Source organism: Magnolia sinica, chromosome 7, assembly GCF_029962835.1.
Source record: "Magnolia sinica isolate HGM2019 chromosome 7, MsV1, whole genome shotgun sequence".
In the NCBI taxonomy this organism is placed as follows: Eukaryota; Viridiplantae; Streptophyta; class Magnoliopsida; order Magnoliales; family Magnoliaceae; genus Magnolia; species Magnolia sinica.
The window spans coordinates 35,128,027-35,149,592 of record NC_080579.1 but is presented as its reverse complement, the minus strand read 5'-3'; the positions used below and the strand labels follow the sequence as shown (position 1 = coordinate 35,149,592).

The following is a 21,566-nucleotide window of genomic DNA, read 5'->3' as shown; positions in this document are numbered from 1 at the left end:
CCCCAGAATGTGGGAGTGAGTGATCAACTCAGTGGAACAATAAGGCACTGGTTAACATGTTATCAGTTCAATCAAGCAGTAATGATAAAGCAGAACAATTAAACAAGTCCTAAGTACTCTTGTTAATGCAAGGATGTATGCAAAATGATGCGTGCCCTCACGCGTACACCCTCAGCGTCTTCATCTTACGTTACGCATGACACCACCTCAAAGTGCGCCACATCTACAAAGTATATGCAAATGCGGTGCATGGATATGATTACCAAGTTGTTATTAGTCCATTTCAGACAGCAGGATTGGGAAGCTAAGATACCTTCCTCATATCACTATCCAAACAGTGATCCATTCTAGGGTCGTCAATCCTAGGCATCTCATACGATCATATGGTTTGAGGTCATAGCAAAGGGCTCGTCACCAATCAATGCACGCCTATTACACCTTCGTTACTACACCAAGGCTCGTCACCTCAATGCGGTATCCGGGCATGCTCGAGGTCACTACAAAGGGCTCGTCACCAATCAATGTAGGCCGACAGCACGAATATAGTGTCCCATACCACCATAATCGACTCACGAGTTTGGTTGCTCACTGGTCACTACGGGGAGACTCGTCACCCCAGCGTAGGCCGACAGCTCGACCACGGTGTCCCATACCACCATGCCCGGCTCATGAGTCTTAGCGGATCAAGGTACCATGGTTAATAGAATTTCGTCGGTAAGTTCGGTACCCTAGATTCAAACAGTAGCGTCCAATACATGGTGAACATACATCGGACAATCGGGTTACTTGACGAACTCAACTAGCACGAGCGCACGTTGGGTTGAACGACATAGAGTGCGCAAACACTCCGTATGGCCAAACCACTGCCGCCAACTCTAATACGGCTCGGGTTCGTCTAATTACGTCCGTTGTGGCGAAAGCAATCTCAGCCACAACCTTAAGGCAGATTACCGATTTCCTGGACTAATGCATAGTCCCACACACATTACACTACTACAGATATTCATATTGAATGTAAAACAGTAAGGAACAACTTAATTCAAGTGGTACTCAAGCATCTGAAGAATATCAACTTAACATAAACGTAAGCATAAGTAATGCTTGAAATTAAATAACATGGAATGTAACTTGCATAAAAGAAATCATACACATCAATAGGAGTGTTGAGAATCACTTCTCAACGTCCGCAATTAGTGTAATAAGTTACACTTTAGATCATTCAGACATTTCTACAAACACTTAGAATACATGATACAACATACATGACGTATATTGAAAAACAAGCATTTGGACAATTCCTTTTACCAAGGAGTTGTCATACATACATCTAGTATACATACATGACAGATACTCATGGCAAACACAAGTGCATATTTTATACGCATACGGTACTTTATACATACACATAGAATACACAAATCTCAATATAACACATGCATATCAGGAACGCAACATAAACACAACATTTGGCATGTGAAATCTCATCCATAACAAGAATAAATCATTCACTGGCATTGAAAGCCTTGAAAACCATAACCTATACACTTAAAGTCCGCACCTTAAGCCAGAAAAGAAACACCGAACTGATTTAGACAAGTTGTCTTCGTCAATGGCGATAGAATACCCTAAAACAAGGATAGAAATGAGATACAACAACACCAAGACTAATCTAAGCTCTAACATAGATTAGGGTTAGGTTAACTTACCCAAAGATGAACTCAGAATCGTCAGAACAACGATTCAAAGTGAAGGTTTAAGGATACAGAAGAATAGGAAAGAATCCAAGATGATTCACCAACTTCTCTCTCACTTTCTCTCTCTTTTCCACTCTCTTTCCAAGCTAGGGTTAGAGAAAATTCGTATGGAAAAGAGAGCTAGGGTTTAAGGACTATAAATAGGCCTATAATTGATGAAAATAACCTCAGGGCCAAGGTATACTTAGGGTATAACCAAAACCTGACTCTCGCAACCCAACGAAGCACTTCTGCTGGGCCTATAACCACGAAAGGTCAGACTTAAGCTCACTGACCATGGATCTAAGTCAAGTTGAGTTTTCGTACCAACCGGCTCTTCAGATCAGCCGTGGCGGACCACACTCAATTCAACGGTCACAGAATCTCGATCAGGTCCACAAGCATAAGGATATGCCTGGGCCACCTTCCCTAATTAGAGGGTGAAATTGGGTCAGAATCCAACGGTCAGATGGCTTAAAATCATCGCGCAAGCGACACGACTCAGATTTCATAAAAGCTTATTAAATTTCCAACCGTTCTCACACTCTTCACTCCGAACTCAATCAAATCGACACAGAACATCACATGGACTTGATTTTTGAGGTGATGATCAAGCCCAACATCGTGACCGCAACAGCCTAAGATCATCGCTATCGGACTTTCGACGCGTGGTCCAGGTCCGATCCAGAACTTCCAAAAATTTTCCAGAACAACTGGATTTAGCGATGGATCCCAGATTTTAGAGTAACATAGCGCTAACTAATCTACAAGTTTTGAGCCATACAGATACAATTTAAAGTGATTGATACAGATTTCACCAGCAATCGAGTATAGCGCTAATTACCCCAAAAACAACTACTTATGGAAAGATTAGCACAAAATTTTCACGGTCGTTACATTCAGTGATCGAAAATTTTATGAGCTCAGTTTTCAAGTTTGGGGCGTGACACTCCACACATGTGAAATATCAAAATCGCACAATAGAATGCCGTTGTACGAGCATGCACCACACCCTTGTTGCTCATCCACACAACAAGATCTATGCCCGAACTTGGCAATCTGTCGCAAGCAATAATCTGACAACTTTCGATCTGTTGCATGGCTGTACAACTCATCTCTATTATACGGTCTTGCAACAGACTATCTTTGCATTCATTTCATATTTTGTGCTCCAACAGATGCCCCCTCAATCCTCTTTGAATTTGTTATATAATCAAATACAGATCAATCTTTAGTCTTGTGTGGAAGGTTCTCTCTTCGCTCATTGCATGACTATATAAACTGGACTTCCCTTCATTCGGATAACTTTATTTCCAATCTTTCATGAGTTTTACTTCTCCATTGTGTGACCGCGCAACTGTCTTGCATTGTGCAACCGCGCAACATCCTCTACTATGGTGAAAAATCTTTTAGATACCCAAACTCTACCAGTTTTTCCTTTGTTTCACATTCGCTTCTCTAATCAAATGGTCAAGAGTCAAAGAACGTATAGTGCTTCCCAAGAGCATATGACCCCTCCTCAAAGGTCTGAGCTCGATAACTCTTAACCCATACAAGCTGAGGGTCATTCGCATGAGGATGAAGGCTACAACCAAGCATCTGTCTCTCTTCAAGGAGCCCAGCCTTCCGATCATCAATTTCTCTAATTGCATAACTCTTCTTGCCAGTCCTATCTGCCAAGCTATCATCATATGTGATATAGAAAAGCCTCCCTAAGAGGGTCGGGAGGCAGACTCAGAGAATTGGCTAAAGGCCACTTCTAATCTTCAGACGGACAGTTCCTGACCGTTTGATAGGGAGCTAACTCCATCACCAATTTTCAAAAAGAAGAAACCTTTGAAGGGACTGCGTCAATGTGGACTAAGAAATGATCAAGTTTAACAACCCTTTCAAAGATGAAATGATTATTATATCGATGAACCTTCGTCATTATCTATCGATCCTTCACAGCGAGCTGATAGACCAAATGACACACAACATAATATTGTACAGTGTTAACTGGACCATGAGGGAGCCACATATTCTAGAGGGCTTTTTACTAGAGAGGGGCTTGAAATAAAGAACTGGCAGAATCTCCCCAATGAGGTTCTTATTTCCATATTACAACTCCCTTACTCTTTACTCCACACATTTCTTATAGACCATTCAACAACGCTTTCACACCAAAGACGCCTTATGGGGCACAAAGGAGTTTAGGACTCATGGTTTCTTGTCTTCGTGCAACTATTATAGTGCATGGGTCAGGGCCACAATTAAGAAACATTTGAAGATTCTTATCAAAATTGATTTCTTGAACGTGATTTATGTAACTTCTGACCACTTTCGCAAGGATACAACTATCATTAAGGGCTTCCTCAAGCACTAGTACCCAACAACCAATTCTTTCCAGCTGCCTCTAGGTGAGGTCAGCATCACCTTATGGGATTTGTATAGGATGGAGGGTCTTCCCATAATGGGTTGTTTCTTTCATCCATTGATGACGTACATAAGGTCTTACAAAGTCCTACACAAGAACTTAAGAAGTCCTACATAGGGTAATAAAAACGTACTCTCCCCTTAGAAGCCTATATAAGGGCTAGTCGAGTTTGGTAATTCAAACTCTAAAACCCAATACTATACAAGGAATGATTTCCAGACACTATGGACTCAAAAATACTTTCTCACCTAAAAGTGGATGAGCCCCATTAAGCACATTGATGAAGATCTTCTTGAATCATAAAAAATCTTCAACTCTCTTATATTGCAACTATATGATAATGTGTCATTGAAGATACTGATGTTTTTGGGTCAAGGGTTTGGTGAATCCTAACTTGATATTGATGAGTCTTTAGGAAGTAGTTAAGGATTCCCATGGTTGAGCATTCAATGCTAGCTAGCATAATGATTTTCCAATAAGTTTGGTGTCACACCCCAAACTCAAAAATCAGATTCATAGGAAACCTGATCGCCGAATCCGGTGCCGATAGCCTCCGTAGTACCCCATTCTTGGCTCCCAGTGCCCATATGTCAGGTCCCGACCCTGGAATCCTACAAAGAGGATTTTCCAACATACATTTATCTTGTAAGAAGCATAATCACAAGTTTACCCAAATCACAAAAGTAACATCATCATCACATATCCACTAAAATAAACATTTGAATACAATGCTGAAAAGGAAATACATATGTCAAAATCAAAGCTCCAGAAGTCAGCTACATGCTCTAAGCTCCACGCTGCTGCAACCTAACATCACCTGCACGCATCTATTGTGCATAAGCTTATAGAAAACTTAGAGGGTGGTGTAAGTGTATGTACAAGATAAGTGTCAAGTATTCGATACAATGCCATAATCATGCAATATCGAAAATACTGGTAAGATCATGAATCATACGATATCAAAGTAAGCGAAAATACTGACAAGTCCATGAGTTAATCAATATAAGAATATGCAATACAGATCAGCTATGCAAATGAGGAGTCATAAAGAACCAAATATCAGATGCCGATGATGCAATGAAATATACAATTCCTGATAAGTTCACGTATAGCGTCAGCCGTACCTAAACCATATAAATGCAGAAACACAGTAATCCAAAATGTCATATGCTGCGGCTGCTGCTAGGGTCCCGATGGTAGGAGTTGTTGTCGCTGCTGCTAGTGCTAAAAGCGAGGACACTCCCGCCAACGGTGTCTCATCTCGCCACACCCATGACACACACCCGTGAACTGCCTCAAAGGTGGTGCTAGGGGTGCTGTTGATGCTCGGATGGCTGGGCGATTCCTGTGCCTCTACGACCGTCGATGTTGCTGCTGCTGGGAGTTACCAGAGGGGGTCTGCCTCTTTCGGTCTCTTCTTTGGTCACAATCCCGTTGCGAATTGACTCACTCATCCTCATAAATCTAGGTCCTCCCTACTACCTTCTCGAAAGTCAAGAGCTCATGCTTAACAACACGGCTTCGGAGGCCATAACGTAAGCCGTTCTCGAAACGGCGAGCCTTCTTTTCCTCATCATCAACCAAATATGGCATGAATCTGGACAGTGCTGTAAAATGAGCCGCATATTACGCCACAGGCATGTCTCCCTACACCAAGGTCTCGAACTCTAACGCTCGCTGCCGACGAGAGTAGTCGGGAAAATACTGCTGGTCGAATTAGTCTATGAAATCCTCCCATGTCCAGACAAAGTCAGGCCCTATAACATGGGTAATGGAGGTCCACCAATACTTGTCCTCGCCCTGGAGAAGAAATACAGTTAATCAGATCCGCTGCTGAGTCGTACATGCCATCGTATCAAAAATCTTCTCTACATCAGAGCGTTATTTCTCGGCTGCTGTCGGATCTGGCTCGCCTTGAAAATGCGAGGGATCAAGTTATTGAAATTCTCAAAGAAGGGCGTTCACGCGCTCCTGTTCTACCTAGGTTGGCAAACAACGGGGTGCCTACCCTGCCCCTGAAGTGCGGCCGTCACAGCTTGCAACATCTGCTATAACTGGGAGACTCATGGGTACGGTTAGATCCGCACCGGTCTCAGGTTGAGGAATAGTATCCTCAAGATGGGGAGTAGGGATCTCTGGTGGTGGAGTGGGAGTCGCTCGTGTCGCTCTCTTGGGTGGCATGTCCTATGGGAAGGAATAAGGGTGCCTATTATCCTTAAACACTCTCGAATATAAACACGATGGTAAGCTCTATCAAAACGTCTCTAAGTTATTTGATCTCGGGGACCTAATCATTCTAAGTTCTCAACAATCATAGAGTGTAGGGTAGCTATCAGCAGATATGTGATGTTATCCTTAGGTATTCTCAAGTTATGATATGATACCATCTTCTGTCATGCCCCAAACTCGAAAATCGGATTCACAAGAAACCCGATCGCCTAATCCGATGCCGACAGCCTCCATAGTACCCCATTCTCGGCTCTCAGCTCCCATATACTAGGTTCTAATCCTCCTTGTAGGATCCCAGGGTCAGAACCTAACATATGGGCACTTGGAGCTGAGAATGGGGTACTAAGGAGGCTATCGGCACCGGATTCGGTGATCCGGTTTCCTATGAATCTGATTTCTGAGTTTAGGGCGTGACATGTGGTTGCTAGAGTATTAATAAATACTGGAGTTCATTATTCAATCTAAGTTTTGGATGCTCCAATGAATTTAAGATATAGATTGAATGATGAACTCCATAAGGAAAGAGAGCTTAGAGAATATGGGTAATGATTATGGGCATTCACTCACACAAGGCTCTCTCTCTCTCTGCTACTCACCAAATTGCCAAGAAATCTCTCTTTCGTATATATAGAGAAGATTTGCAATGGTAAAAAATGGCAAAAATCTATTAGTTTTGATGTCATTGAATGGTCTTCGATGGCATTGAAGTTCCTTTCGATGTCATTGAATGACAAATTATGAAATATACTTTGAATCTTGCTGGACAGTTTCTATACTAAAGTTTAACATCATCGAGTGACATTCGATGTCATCGAAGGCTTGTTCGATGCCATTAAGAAAATTAGAATCTCTGAATTGAGGTTGCTGGACAATTTAGAGGTTAAGTTCAATGCCATCGAGCTAACCTTCATTTTCATGAAAGGTAACCTTCGATGTCATCGAAGGTACTTCGATATAATTGGAAAATTACAGGGTTTTATCTTTAAGTTGTTGGATAGTTTAAGCTCATATTTGATGTTATCGAAGATGGGTTCGATGTCATTGAAGTGTCCTTCGATGCCATGTAAATGGATTTAATGTTATCGAGAAAATCCAGAATTTAGACATTTTGTTGCTAAAGTGTTTAGGCTCTGAACTCGATGCCATCGAGTTGTCTTCGATGTCATCGAAGGCAGTTCGATGGGACTTTGATATCATTGAAGCTGTCTTTTTTGAGATATTTCTCTTTACAACAATTTCAACCCATTCAACTAAATAGCATTCTTTAATATAGTTTTTCCTAGAAGGTATGAGCTAGATAGAGGGTTTTGTTTAACGGGTTTTAATATAGGTTTTGACGAGGTCTTTTCAATTTTCCTACCTTGTCGTGAATTAGACACCTTCAATCATTGAGTCTTCAAACTTGATTCTTCTTTGGAGATCTCCTAACTCTAAGACTCATAACTCAGGTTAATTGATAATCTAGGGCACTTACGGATATAATCGTTAGAAATAACTCAACCATGTACTTTATGGTGGGGAGGTTGGTGGGCATAATAACTTGTTCATCACTTTAGGTCTTCACTTCATTACAAGATAGTTATAGGAATGACTATATGTTCATTACTTAGAACCTTACTCTGTGCTTAAGGCTGTTGTGGAGCGACCACCTGTTTGTCGCTTGACTTGGCTTTGTGGTTATGTAGACATAATAAAATGATGGCTGGTTCAATGCTTTGATCAAACTTTGTGTCGAGATGGTCAATTGAAATCTCTAGACATGTGGCAAGATGACCCCGCTAGCCATTCGTTCAAGACATAAAGATCATCCTAAGTGTGATAATGTAATTGTGGACATAATGTGGGAAGTTGGCTAATTCTAATCTAATCAGTCGGGGTTAATTTGTAGCATGGCACTTGCTAATAGTAAAGGAGTTAAATTGAATAATAATGATGATGATAAGTGTCCATTATGGATGAAGGATAGGTAGCGTAGTACCAAAAATAGTAGTGTTGTGTTGTATTGTAATGGCATGAGCCTCGAGCTCTTCATTTTGTACTAAATTTATAAAAGTGTAAGGTGATATAACACCATAAAACCGGGCCCCGAGTGCAAAGACTCTGATCCCAAGTTTGAGAGTGTTAACTAAATAAAAGTTGTACGTAAAGGGGTCTTCCACGTGTCTGCATAGTCAAATTAACCTTCAGCTTACAATCAACTGTCAGAGTCACATTCATTTAAATAGCAGGTATTGAAAGGTAAGTGGGGATAACTATACCAGAAAAAATTATGGCTAATATCCAAAATATAGACAAATCCAAAAATGTGCTGAAGAGGGCTATACAAACCACAAGTAAACAAAATGTACAGGATATGAAATGGAAAAATGGGAGGAACTAGAGGTCTACTATCTGAGCCTGCGCAACATAACCACGCTAACATATGACTTAACTCCAAGCTCCTAATGAGTCTATATAGGAGCACTCGCGAGTGTACCAGCCTCTTGGGCTACACGTGATCATCTGTATATGTCAAATGGAAGGTGTCAGAGGCCTTTAAAGTGAAGCAATACCCACAAGATTATACACACGACATTTTGCTAAACATAGTTGCAGTACAATTCAAGCAAATACAATATTAAATCTACACTATACGAGAATAACATGATGAGTTACAATTTCAATTTGCAACTAAGTGTGATTAATGCATGAATGCATGAACACAAAGCTCACAAGGGACATACATCAGCATCATGACTCAGCATCACTGAGGACATACATCAACATCACAAGGAGCATACATCGGCATCAGGACCCAGCATCAGCTAAAGACATACATCGGTATCATAACCCGGCATCACAAGAAACGTACATCGACATCATGACTATAGTTGAAGGAGTTCTTCCTCTTCTTTAATCATTCAATTCTAGTTAGTTTTTATATTTTTCTTTAAGAGTTTTAATTTAATCATGTATATGGTTGGCTAATATCTTAGCTAGAGCTAAGAGGTGAAACTTGTACTTTGTTTTAATTTTTGTATGAAGTACTTTTAGTTTATTTTGATCCATTGTCGATTCCGGATACATTGGATACCTATAAAGACTATGAAAGTTTTCTTACTTATATTATAAAGGTTTGATCTGTAGAATTTATTGATTTATCATTGACTTTGGGCATGATAAATGATTTGAATATACTACTATCAAGTCGTTGATGCTTTATGAGGAAACCAATTCAATCAAGTTCAAATCTGTTTTAAAACATATGAATGATGTTTCAACCGCTCCATTATCCGACTGGATATATTAGGACTTCGATTCCAATTAGGTTATAATTGATTGAATCAAGTAGAATAACATTAAGTTGGCTATAAGTGGATTTTTAGTGCTCTAGTACTTTATCTCTGATAGTTTTATTTCATAATTATTCTCTACAACAATTTTAGTGTTTAGATTAGTTTTTAGTTTTAGTTCTAATATATTTCAGAATTTGCACAAATAGCAAGTTCATGTGGATATGACCTCGGGCACTGAGTTATTACTACTTCGCAGCCCTATACTTGGGGTTGCCTGAACATATAATGTAATGAGTAAAATTTGTGGGGGTTGTCGTACCTATCGTGATGCATGTCTCTTATCTATCTTGTCCATTAGTTTTAGTTTTACCAGCTTATTTTAAGCCCAATATTGAAGTATTTAAGGTAGACCGCACTGCAGAAAAACAGTGGGAGAGAACGACATCCACCGTTGAAACCTTTCTAGGTTAGAAACTTTTCTAGGTCCTATGTTGATATTTATTTGCCATCAAACCTGTTCATAAGGTTACACACTCATGAAGTAAAACGCAATATCGCTTAATCCAAAACTTCTTTGGCTCTTAAAGTTTTCAACAGTAAGGCTTCGGTTGGTGCCGTGGATTCTAGGGGATTTGAGTGGTTTCAAATCCCCTTGTTGTTTAGTAGCATGGGGGTTACAAAGAACTTAGATTACACCTAAAATCATTTCAATAGTTGTAGGTGTAACGTTTGTGTCACTATATTATCATTCTATTGGGCACATGGCTCACTAATGATCATCACCACTGTCCAAACATTGTTCATGTAAATTAATTATTAAAAATAGTTGGTTAGTCACTCAAACATGATCTTGTGCTTGTGGCCCATCCGAGACTTGGAATTTTATCATTTTCGGGCAAAACACATATTTCAACGGGCTTATTACAACCATTGTGTCAAAAATTATATATCTCACTAATTAGAGATATTAAAGTTGATTTAATAATTAAATTCAAACTCATGTAAATATACCATACATAGCTACTTTTGGATTAAAGTTGGTTCACAATCTAGGGTGCCCAACACACTAGGAGGATTTCAAATCCTGGGGGTTTCAAATCCGATCCGAAACCGGGCCCAAGCGTCCAATTAATACTTCTTTCCCGGAGTGCGGTCCACTTGTGTTTTGGATGCATAAATGACGCTGGCCTACGCGCAGCGTACCGAGCACAATCCGCTTCCAACAATTTAACCAGGGCCTACGAATGCAGCGAGGAACGTGAATCGCGCGAATTTTAGTTGGGCTTGGAAACCAAAATGTTTATTTCTTCGTTTTCTGTAAACGCAAAAAAAAAAAAAAAAGAAAAAAAAGAAAAAAAAGAAAAAAGGTGTATATTCGGTTCAAAGAGGGTAGCAAAGGTTACTTAGTTCTCACCTTTCGTTGCCTACAAAATCAACCCGAGCTCTCCCCTCTTTTCCTTACAGCAACGTAGGGAGGAAAGAGGAGAGCGAAAAGAAGAGAGGAAACAGAGTTGGGTCATCACGGCTATACTTGGAGCCGTCGGGTGGAATCTCCACCGTCAAAGGAATCCACAAGTGGAAGAGATTCAGAACAAGGGCCATCGCCTCGTGACAAAGAGGAGCCCTGCCCCTCACGGTGGCAGGGGAGCCTTGCCTTCCGAAGGAGGAAGCCCTTCTGATCTACTTTTCCTTGCTGGCGGAGGTTCTCTTCTCCCATTCCCATTCCCATTCCCCTGCCCTTGTTCTTCTTTGAATTCTACAAAAACAAGGGGTGGGAAATAAGACCTGGCCATTCATTCTCTTCTTTTTTCTTCTTATTATTATTTTTTCCCCGTTCTCTTTCCAATAACTTCCTCCTTTTATTGGCAACCGATAAAAGAAAGAGATGCTAACCATTAAGAGGGTTCCTACCGTTGTTTCTAATTACCAAGAAGAAACCCCTGAGGCGGTCGGATGCGGCCGCAAATGCCTTGGCAAGTGCTGCTTGCCTGGTAATTTCTTCTTCTTCTTCTTCTTCTTCTTCTTCTTCCTCTTCTTCCCTTTCTTTTCTTAAAAGATCTAAGTGCAAAGGACGCGATTTCTTATTAATTTAGACCTAGTTTGGATGGCATCTGTTTTAGCCTTGTTCATTGAACCCTATAATTTGGTTGGCTCATTGATTGACTGGTTTTACAGTGTCTACGCTTCCTCTTTACGTCTTCAAGAGAGATCGCAAGGCAACTGATGTTGGATCCACATCAGTATCAGAGGATTCTCCTATTTCTTTCCTCAACACCTTACTTCTCGGGCAGGTATAACTTAGATTTGATTTGATTTTATTTTATTTTTTTTTAATGCATAAGCGTCAGTGCGTGCATCTTTAGGGTTGGATTTATTTACTTTTTTTTTTTTTTTTTAATGCCACCAACACCACAGAGATTTGATAATTTTGTACATGGTTATGGATCTAGACCATCCAATAATTGCCTACCTATTTGCAGGGCCATTGCCAAATAATCAGGCCAATTACAATTTCATAACTGTCTGATCCATCACCAGTTATTTATTTATTTATTTTTATTTTAATAAAAAATATTATAGCAATATTCAAGGGAGAAATAATCCATTGGTGGAATGGTTCAAAGCACCGAACTGCTTTTTTATTTTTATTTTTATTTTTAAGCATTGGCCCATGCATGAGGTGGCCTACCATTTTTTTGATCTATATCGTTCAGTGAATTTCCCAATATTAAGCTTTGAAATGGTTTAGACCAGCCGAGTATAGTTTCGCTAGGGACCGGAAGAAGTCACCAGACTGAAACAGGCAATGCATGCTGGTTTCGTTCTCTAGGTGTGTCCCACTTGGAAATTGCTATTAAAAAACCATGGGACTGGTATCATTTACTAAAATGGCATCAGACTTTCACCAGATCGGGCGTCTTTCAGATTTCTCATCTAATTCCTGACCCTTTCTTTCTGTCCAATTTCGGATTGCCCCTTCCTGATTGCAGTGGGAGGATCGCATGAGCAGAGGACTCTTTCGCTACGACGTCACTAGTTGCGAGACCAAGGTGATCCCTGGCGAATACGGTTTTGTTGCTCAGCTGAATAAAGGCCGTCACCTCAAGAAACGACCCACTGAGTTCCGTGTCGATCGTGTCCTCCAACCCTTTGATGGAAACAAGTTCAATTTTACCAAAGTTGGACAGGAAGAGGTGCTCTTTATGTTCCAAGAAAGTGAGGGTGGCAAGGTCTACTATTCTGAAAGTGCTCCTATTAGCACTACCAACTCTCCGAGCGTCATTGCCATAAATGTGAGCATGGTCTATATGTGAAAAGTCCTTTTATAATGCTTTTTTTTCCCCCCCCAATAATTGTACAATTCCTTGTGTTCTTACTTGTGTATGATATTATACCCATTTCAGGTTAGCCCCATTGAGTATGGGCATGTGCTTTTAATCCCGCTCGTTCTCGATTGCTTGCCTCAGAGGATTGATCACCAGAGCTTCTTGCTTGCTCTGCATATGGCCGCTGAAGCAGGGAATCCATTCTTCAGATTGGGTTACAACAGCTTGGGAGCCTTTGCCACCATCAATCACCTCCACTTCCAGGTCACTAACTGTTACCAAATTTATAGCTTGATTCAATTTTCTCCAATGAATGTATAGAGTGTTTGATTCTTGTTGCTGAATACTGATTTCTCCTACAACTTCGATTCTAAGAATGATCTATCTAAATTCACACACACACACACACACACACACACACACACACACACACACACAAGAAGCACAAAACTGAAGATGCCATTTTCTGAGAATCATGCATTAATTAGATCTACTGATTAGTTGCCTTGGCCCTTTGAGTTCTGACTGGTACATGTGCTGAAACGTTATCTGGTTTGCATTTGGATGTTATTGGTACTACCTTGTTACATGTGTTACTGTCATTATATATATGTTTTTCACAAGACACTAACTGGGTAAAAATTCATTAATAGGATCATCCGATCAGTGTGATTTTTTCGCGTATGACCCATCCATTGGGGCACAGAATTTAGGCAGCCTAGATTGATCTATATGCATGTATGCTGCATTCATGTGGGTTCATGTGCAGATAGGATCAACTGTACTGTGGCATAGTGTCTTATTCCTTCGTTTTATAATCTACAACTTACACCCTATGTTGTATACACTTACAATCGTTTATATTTAGAAAAGCTGCTTAGCGAGCCCAAGTGTAGGTTTCAATATGATTAAGAATTGGATTTCTTTGTGAAGTGGAATCCACTTTCTTCTAAGCAAGCGATGAATTTTATCTGAATAGAAACATGGACATTTTGCAAAGATCCCACACCTGTTTCTCACCAGTCGCAAAAACATTTAGTTTTACAACCTGAAACTGTTAAAAAAATAATAATAAATAAATAAATAAAACAGAGAGGGACCTGCTTCTCGCCAGTTGCAAAAACCTTTAGTTGTACAACCTGAAAGTAAAGAAGAAGAAGAAGAAGAAGAAGAGAGAGGGGAGGGAGGGCAAAGGTTTCTATGCAACTAATCTGTCACCGGTACACAGACAATGCAAAATCAAGTAGGAAATGTTCTGGCATCATCTACCATTTTGTTGCAAACTACACCCTTATCATTGTATTCACTTGTACCTTATGGCTTCATCCTTATAATGTATATATCTACAATAGCTTATATTTTGAAAATTTGTTCAATGATCCCCTGTATGGGTTTTAATATGATTAAGAAGTGAGTTTCTTTGTGTCCTAGAATCCATTTTCTTCTGAATAAGCAATGAGAAATGCAGACAATTTGGAAAGATCGTGCAAGTGCTGAGACTCTATAAAGGACCATATCCTCAGTTAAACCAACCTCCATCCACATCCTTTTGGCAGTTCCCCTTCCAATTATTAAGTTCTACCGGTCCGGTATTTTGGGCAGTAGTGCCCTTGTTGTGTGGCCCACAGGATGGACATCATGGATTTAAGCAGCAGTTTTTGAGTGCAAATAGCCTGGTTCTGAAACTAGTACGGCTTGCCCCAACTTGTTTCCTCAAGTCTGTTTCGGTCACTTTTGGTCATCTATCAAGGTGGTGTGCCTTATTTGTTGCGGACCAAAGCTTGTATGAACCAAGTCATTTGGATGAAATTTTAAACCACAATGGATGGTCTGAGTCACAATGTGTTCACATGTATAAGTGAAAGCAGATGTTGAGCTATGACTTCAAATATCTCTTCAAAGTTTAACAAGTAACAATTACCTTTCGAATTTCAGATTCAAGATTTAAGAGTCAAAATTCTAGCTCAAATGCAAAGACTTAATAACTAAGTAAATAGCTTTTGATAGCGAAATACCTCCTCTCCAAGTCCAACTGCATCATGTTAGAATAATGCATATTGTTGGCATGCAACAAGGAACCAGAGAAACATTCTCTATCCAATTTATAACCAGCTCACTTGATTATTATTCCTTTGGAAGAACTCTGAGATTACCTAATTATCATCAGGATCATGCATGCTTTAATACATGCCAACCCCAAACAATAAATCAGAAATCTAAGAATTTCACAGGACAAATTCCTTGCTTCGTCACTAGTCACTTGCCATTGTCTTGTATTACATACACCTAGGCACATTATTGCTGCTCGACAAATATCCAAAATTTGACACCTAATTACCCATAGATAGTTTGAATTGTTTAGGAACAATGATCAATTTTACTAGAATGGTTTGTAGGGGAACCCTACCTTCACTGATGCATTCAACATGCGCAATTTCTTTTCTGTCGATACGCCCTGCAATTTGTACTTGAATGTCTTCTGTATCTGCATGTTTAGCTCAGAGTTCACTCCCAGCAATATAGCCATCCCTACCTGTCAACTCAATCCCCACATTGGGTTTGGAGATAATCAGGCTCGAACTGATTACTTTTACCATATCAAGGTGACACTCTACCACTGAGTTACATCCCTTTTCTGACCGCCTATCCCCCCCCCCCCCCCTGAAACAAAAATAAATAAAAATCACTAACTGAACATTTTATTAGAAGAGAGGAAGAAAGGAGCTAATATCTTCAATTCGGTTGGCTGATAACATTCCAAAAACTTTCAACTTCAATCAATCTTCTTTGTGAGCAAGGCATCTTGTTTTTTATTTTTTGCTGCAACTTTGTTTATTTGAAATTGGTGACTGAAACAGTCTAGTTCTGTGATGGCAGGCTTATTACTTGTCGGTGCCCTTTCCTGTTGAGAAGGCCCCAACACACAGAATAACAACTGTTAAGGGGCCAGTGGAGAATGGAGTGACAATCTCCTGCTTGTTGAATTATCCTGTGAGAGGTTTGGTTTTCGAAGGCGGAAACACACTGGAAGATTTATCTGATGTTGTCGCCAACTCTTGCGTTTGGCTTCAGGACAATAATGTTCCCTATAATGTCCTCATCTCTGATTCTGCCAAACGGATCTTCCTCTTCCCACAGGTAACATGTCTTGCTACAACTTCTTCCTTGACCCATGTCATGGACTATTTTCTTTATTTTACTTGTGTTTCTTATTCATGCTTTCAACACAGTTGGCTCAGAATGTCACGTCTGATTTAGATATTTGTCTAATGTTGACATGAACGCTACTCAGCTAGTTTAACGAAACTCTCTTTCGTGTACTTGGTTGATCAATGTACATATCTACTTTCAGGACACTGAATTTTAGGTTTTAAAAGATCTTTGGTTTTCTATCAATGGTTTCAATTGTGGAATTAGCAAATGAAACAGACCTAACTGACACATGTGATTTGTTTTTTGTCGAACTTATGAGCAGTGTTACGCAGAGAAGCAAGCCCTTGGAGAAGTGAGTCAGGAGCTGTTGGACACCCAAGTAAACCCTGCTGTGTGGGAAATCAGTGGGCACATGGTTTTGAAGAGGAAGAAGGACTATGAGGAAGCATCTGAGGATTATGCATGGAGGCTTCTTGCAGAGGTGTCTCTCTCTGAAGAGAGGTTCCATGAAGTTAAGGCTTATGTCTTGGAAGCTGCAGGCTTTTTAGAAGCTCCTGAGGTTTTGGATGATGATACTGTAGATGGGAATGAAACCCGGTTTCAGCCTCCAGTGCCACCACCTGCTGCTACAACCCATTTGGCCCAAGGGTGTCTGGTACTCCAGTAAGCGAGTGGCTGGTTTTTGTTTTCGGGTTGAACTAGATTTCCTCATGATAACTACTATTTCTGATATGATGTTTACTTGTGAATCTTTTGGATCTTTTATATTGAACAAATTGTACTAGCGCTTGCAATTACTGTATGCAGCACCAGGTCTGATCAATGTTGTTCTTGGTCAATATTATGGAGAAAATTTGGGTGATTTGTGCCTGACAATCATTATGTCTACCGAATATGATAAGAGTTGCTTGTTAAAAAATTTGAATGCAATTACTTTTTTGAATTGCTAAATCTATGTATCATTGATGGGCATGGGAAGCGTTTTATACCAAAAATAAAGAAGTCTTGGCTAATGCAAAGCTGACTTGCTTTTTCCAACCGCTTCTCTCTCACTTCTACATTCTCCACTGTATTGCTGATTTTGCATATACTAGGAAGGGCTTGCACATGCATGAGCACACCAGGAATTGTTAATCTTGATTGTGCATACAAGCCTGAAAACATGTGGCATTTTTAGGGACATGATCCATCGGCATATTACCCAATGGATCTAAGTTCTGACTAGTTATATCCCATCTCAATGAACCTAGTATGATGTCATGTCCTTTTGTGTGCTTTATAGGATATAAAGAAGCATGATTACCTGTGCACGTGTCATGGGCCTAAAATCTGAATGATCCGTGTGATGCGGCACCCCCAAGGACAAAATTTCACCATAATCCAAAACTTTGGTGGGCATAGCAAAGAGAGGATGCAAATCAAGGGAGGAAACTGTTTTCTTTTGCCATGGCTCACCAAAGTTTTGGATCGGGGTAAAAGTTGGCCCTAAGGGTTTCATGGGGTGCTACATGACTTGGACCGTTCAGATTTAATATTCCCATGCTGCAAAAGACCAGGAGGTGCATGAGGTAGGCAATGGCTCAGGAGGGACATGAATAAGATTCCATATGGATCTAACATGAATGGAATTCTCTGCTAATTCCATTGCAGCAGCAGCCATAGTGGGCAATGATCACCCATGCATAAGACATAATCGGTCTGACTGATGGGCTTCTCAGATGATTCCTTGAGAGTATGTTGCGCTTACTTGGTCCAGGTAACTAAGAAACACACATTCACACGAGTAACAGCCTGATGACACAATTCTATCTTAAGCTTGAGTCATGTGATAGACACCCATATTCATATCAATGAATGGTTGACGAGAGTCATTAATCTCAATTTCCAAGCAAGAGATAATATATATATATATATATATATATATATATATATATATATATATATAGGAAAAGGTACTGTACACTCGACGGTATTATATCTTCTATAAGGTCGAGTGCTGGTGGCATGTTATTCGTCGGGTGAAAATTTTAAACAAACCGGGAAGATCATGTACGAGTCTTTCGTTGTTGGAAGATCATGCGCAAGGATTTTGTGTGGGGCCCACTATGATGTTTGTGATAAATCCAACCCATCAATCAGTTTTTCAAAATCATTTTAGGACATGCAACCAAAAATGAGGAGGATCCAAATATTAAATGGGCCACATGAGAGGAAACAGTGGGGATTTAATGACCATCGTTGAAACATTCATATGGCTACGAAAGTTTTGTATTGGTTTATGTTCGTGGCGTTTTCATTTCATATTAGTGAAAGTGACCTTATAAATGGTTTGGATGGAATATAAATACCAAGGTGGAGCCTAGGAAGGTTTCAACGGTAAGCATTCCTTTCCCTACTGTTTCATCTCGTATGGCCCACTTGAATTTTGGATCCTCCTCATTTTTGGTATAATGTCCTAAAATGATATTTAAAAACAAAAGGACGGATTTGATTTCACACAAAGATCACAGCGGGCCCCACACAGAATTCTTCCGCTGATCCTTATGGGAAAGGCTTTAGCAGGAAATCTGCACCCCTGGGTTTTGAGTTTGGGAAACAGACTTGTTATTCCTTTGCCACCAGCCAATGGCGGGTGGTCGGTGCTATGTGGGCCCCACCATGATGTATGTGTTTCACCTATGTCGTCCATCCGTTTTTCCATCTAATTTAAGGAGTTGAGCCCAAAATTGAAGCATATCCAAAGATCAAGTTGATCATGCCTGGGAAAAAGTGGGGATAATGATTTCCCCCATTGAAACCTTGTTAGGCCCCATAATAATGTTTATTTGTCATCCAACCTGTTCATAAGATCATACATACATGGATGAACGGAAAACAAAAATATAAGCTTCATCCAAAACTTATGTGGCTCCCAAGAAATTTTCAACAATAGAAGTTTAATTCAACTGTTTCATGTGGTGTGGTCCATTTGAACATTGTATATACTTCATTTTTTGGACCAAGCCATAAATTTTTTTGGGAAAATGGATGGACGAAGAAGATAAAATACATAAATCATGGTGGACCTCACACGGTTTACTCAATAAGCTGAACAATCTCCTTCTGTCTAGGAGGGAAGCGGATTGGCTGGTGTACTACACACCAGCTATATAGCTGGTGTAGATACGTGTCTCGTCCCAAACTCGGAAATTGGGCTCACAAAATTCCCGATCGTTGAATCCGGCGCCGACAGCCTCCGTAGTACCCCATTCTCAGCTCCCGACACCCATATGCCAAATTCCGATCCTAGGATCCTACAAGGAGGATTTTCAACATAAAAACTTTTTTTTTTGAAGCATAACCATAAGCATAAAGAATTCACAAAATAACATCACCACATATCCACTATAATCAAAGCGTTTAAGTACAATGCGGAAGGGGAAATACAAGATAGGTATCAAAACTCTAGAAGCTCTGCCGCACACTCCTGCCTCAGCTCGACTACGTCCTAACGTCACCTGCACGCATCTATTGTGCATAAGCTTATAGAAAGCTTAGAGGGTTGTGTACATGTGTGCTCAACGCAGGTGCCAAGTATACAATACAAGTCCATAATTCATACAATGTAGGAAATATTGGCAAGTTCATGAGTCATACAATATCAGAGTAAGCAAAAATACTGACAAGTCCATGAGTCATACAATATTAGAGTAAGCAGAAATACTGACAAGTCCATGAGTCATACAATATTAGAGTATACAATGCAGATTGGCTATGCAATGTGGGGTCATGGTAAACCAAATGCCATGTACTGGGGATGTAATGCAATATGCGGTGTGAAAGAAATAACTAAGCTAGAGTGTGAAGTCGGGATGATAGCACGTAGTATCGCAGACTATGGGGTCCATCACAAGGGACTTCTATCTAAACCAGTCTCATAACTAAATTTGGATAGTCAGACTCAATGTGGTAAACTCCTGATCTCAATTTGGTCGCGCGCTCAACCAAAATCCTGGCCATTGCGAAGGTACACATAATGATTTGGTTGTGCACCACCAGCTCGAGTGGATAGTGAATGAATGAATGAATGAGTTAAATGATGAGTACGCAACTCCTGCTCAGTAAGTCCACATATTAATATAGTTCCTCTCTGGATATCACCGGCGTTTAGTACACTCTGTGCCAGCTTGTCCACCCTATCCGAGCACACAATTGGGTAAGTGGAAGAGACCTCACTATCCGCCTGCCAATGTCGGGCTCGAATCATCGATAGCAGATGCATTACTCAAGCTGGTCAAACTCAACCTAGACATTGCCCCCTCACTAAGGCGGGTAAGGTCACACCCCTTCCAACTGATCACGACACAGTGGGAGATGCGGACTACTGGTATACGACCCTCGTGTGCTCATACATCCACTCGGTCTCGATGATAGAGCATCCATTGGCCAGGGGGGTCTAGGGGCTTTCACCCACGGACATCTAACGTGCCCATATGCTAGAACCAAATGTTTTTTGTGTCCCATCTAGTCGTCCACGATATGCATGTGGAGGCCATGACCCTAATGTCGCTAAGGTGTACGGTGGTCATATCACAAAATGTGAGATGCACGAGTCATATCATCCAGTCATGCATCAAATCTGCGTGTACCGCGCACTCATGTGGGGCAACTCCGCTTCTCAGGGAGTCCCATGCTCTAGCAATGGAGGGAGTGAGAGAGAATGGGAGGGAGAGAGAGAGAGAGTAGTTAGGTAGGCTTTCTCATAGGTATGTATGATTGGTTTGGGGAAGAGAGGTGACTAGGGTAATTATTAGTTGTAAGAGAGGCATGAGGCCATGGAGTAGGATAGCTAGGGTAGGTAGGTGACTAGGTGTATGGGTGATGTCGGTCCATGGCCATGATCATGCGCGGCTCACATCTCATGATCTAGACGTCAGATTGGCCTACGAGATGCGTCGTCAAAACCGCGGCGACGACGCGGTTACAATGGCGCAAGTCTCTGGTTGAGTCGACTTGGGTTTAAAGGATGAGACTCAGGGTCGCATGTAAATAAAATCAAAAGGTCGTGGGTCACCGGAATTTGACCAGGAGGACCGCAGGATCCTACAGAATTGAATGGACACTAGGACATGGGCCTGACAATACGTGTCACACGAAGACAAGTGCTGATGCTCCTTGAGCTCTGAGTTGCACAAATGGTTCAAAGGAGATCAAAGTTACATGGCCCCACAATGATTTATTTGTTATATCCACACCCTTCATCCATTTTTCGAGATCAATTTAGACCATTAAATAAAAAATGAATCATATCCAAAGCTCAAATGGACCACACCAAAAATAGCAGTGAGGACAATGATTTTCATTGTTAAAAAATTCTTAGGGCCTACATAACTTTTATTTTCCATTTAATCTGTTAATAAGATCACAAATACATAGATGAAGAGGAAAAACAAAT

At 40.6% G+C, this 21,566-nt stretch overlaps 1 protein-coding gene across 2 annotated transcripts; it reads left to right on the top strand.

Moving 5' to 3' along the window:
* The first annotated feature begins 11,070 nt into the window (after positions 1-11,070).
* Positions 11,071-17,008, top strand: LOC131251291 (GDP-L-galactose phosphorylase 2-like). 2 transcript variants are annotated; one of them, XM_058251916.1, is made up of 6 exons: positions 11,081-11,644; positions 11,829-11,944; positions 12,644-12,946; positions 13,058-13,243; positions 15,857-16,117; positions 16,455-17,008. In XM_058251916.1, exons 1-6 carry the CDS (start codon positions 11,539-11,541, stop codon positions 16,797-16,799), a joined length of 1,317 nt encoding a protein of 438 aa, XP_058107899.1. In that variant the 5' UTR covers positions 11,081-11,538; the 3' UTR covers positions 16,800-17,008. The 2 variants fall into 2 exon arrangements, with proteins under 2 accessions (XP_058107900.1, XP_058107899.1); XM_058251917.1 differs by lacking the exon at positions 15,857-16,117 and having other exon boundaries at positions 11,071-11,644.
* Positions 17,009-21,566: the final 4,558 nt, after the last annotated feature.

What these genes read in the sequence shown, in the direction of transcription:
- LOC131251291 (XM_058251916.1), top strand. Translation starts at nt 11,539, where the DNA reads ATGCTAACCATTAAGAGGGTTCCTACCGTTGTTTCTAATTACCAAGAA. An exon ending in ACACCTTACTTCTCGGGCAG is followed by an intron (nt 11,945 to 12,643) that starts GTATAACTTAGA and finishes TCCTGATTGCAG; the next exon opens with TGGGAGGATCGCATGAGCAG. An exon ending in CGAGCGTCATTGCCATAAAT is followed by an intron (nt 12,947 to 13,057) that starts GTGAGCATGGTC and finishes TACCCATTTCAG; the next exon opens with GTTAGCCCCATTGAGTATGG.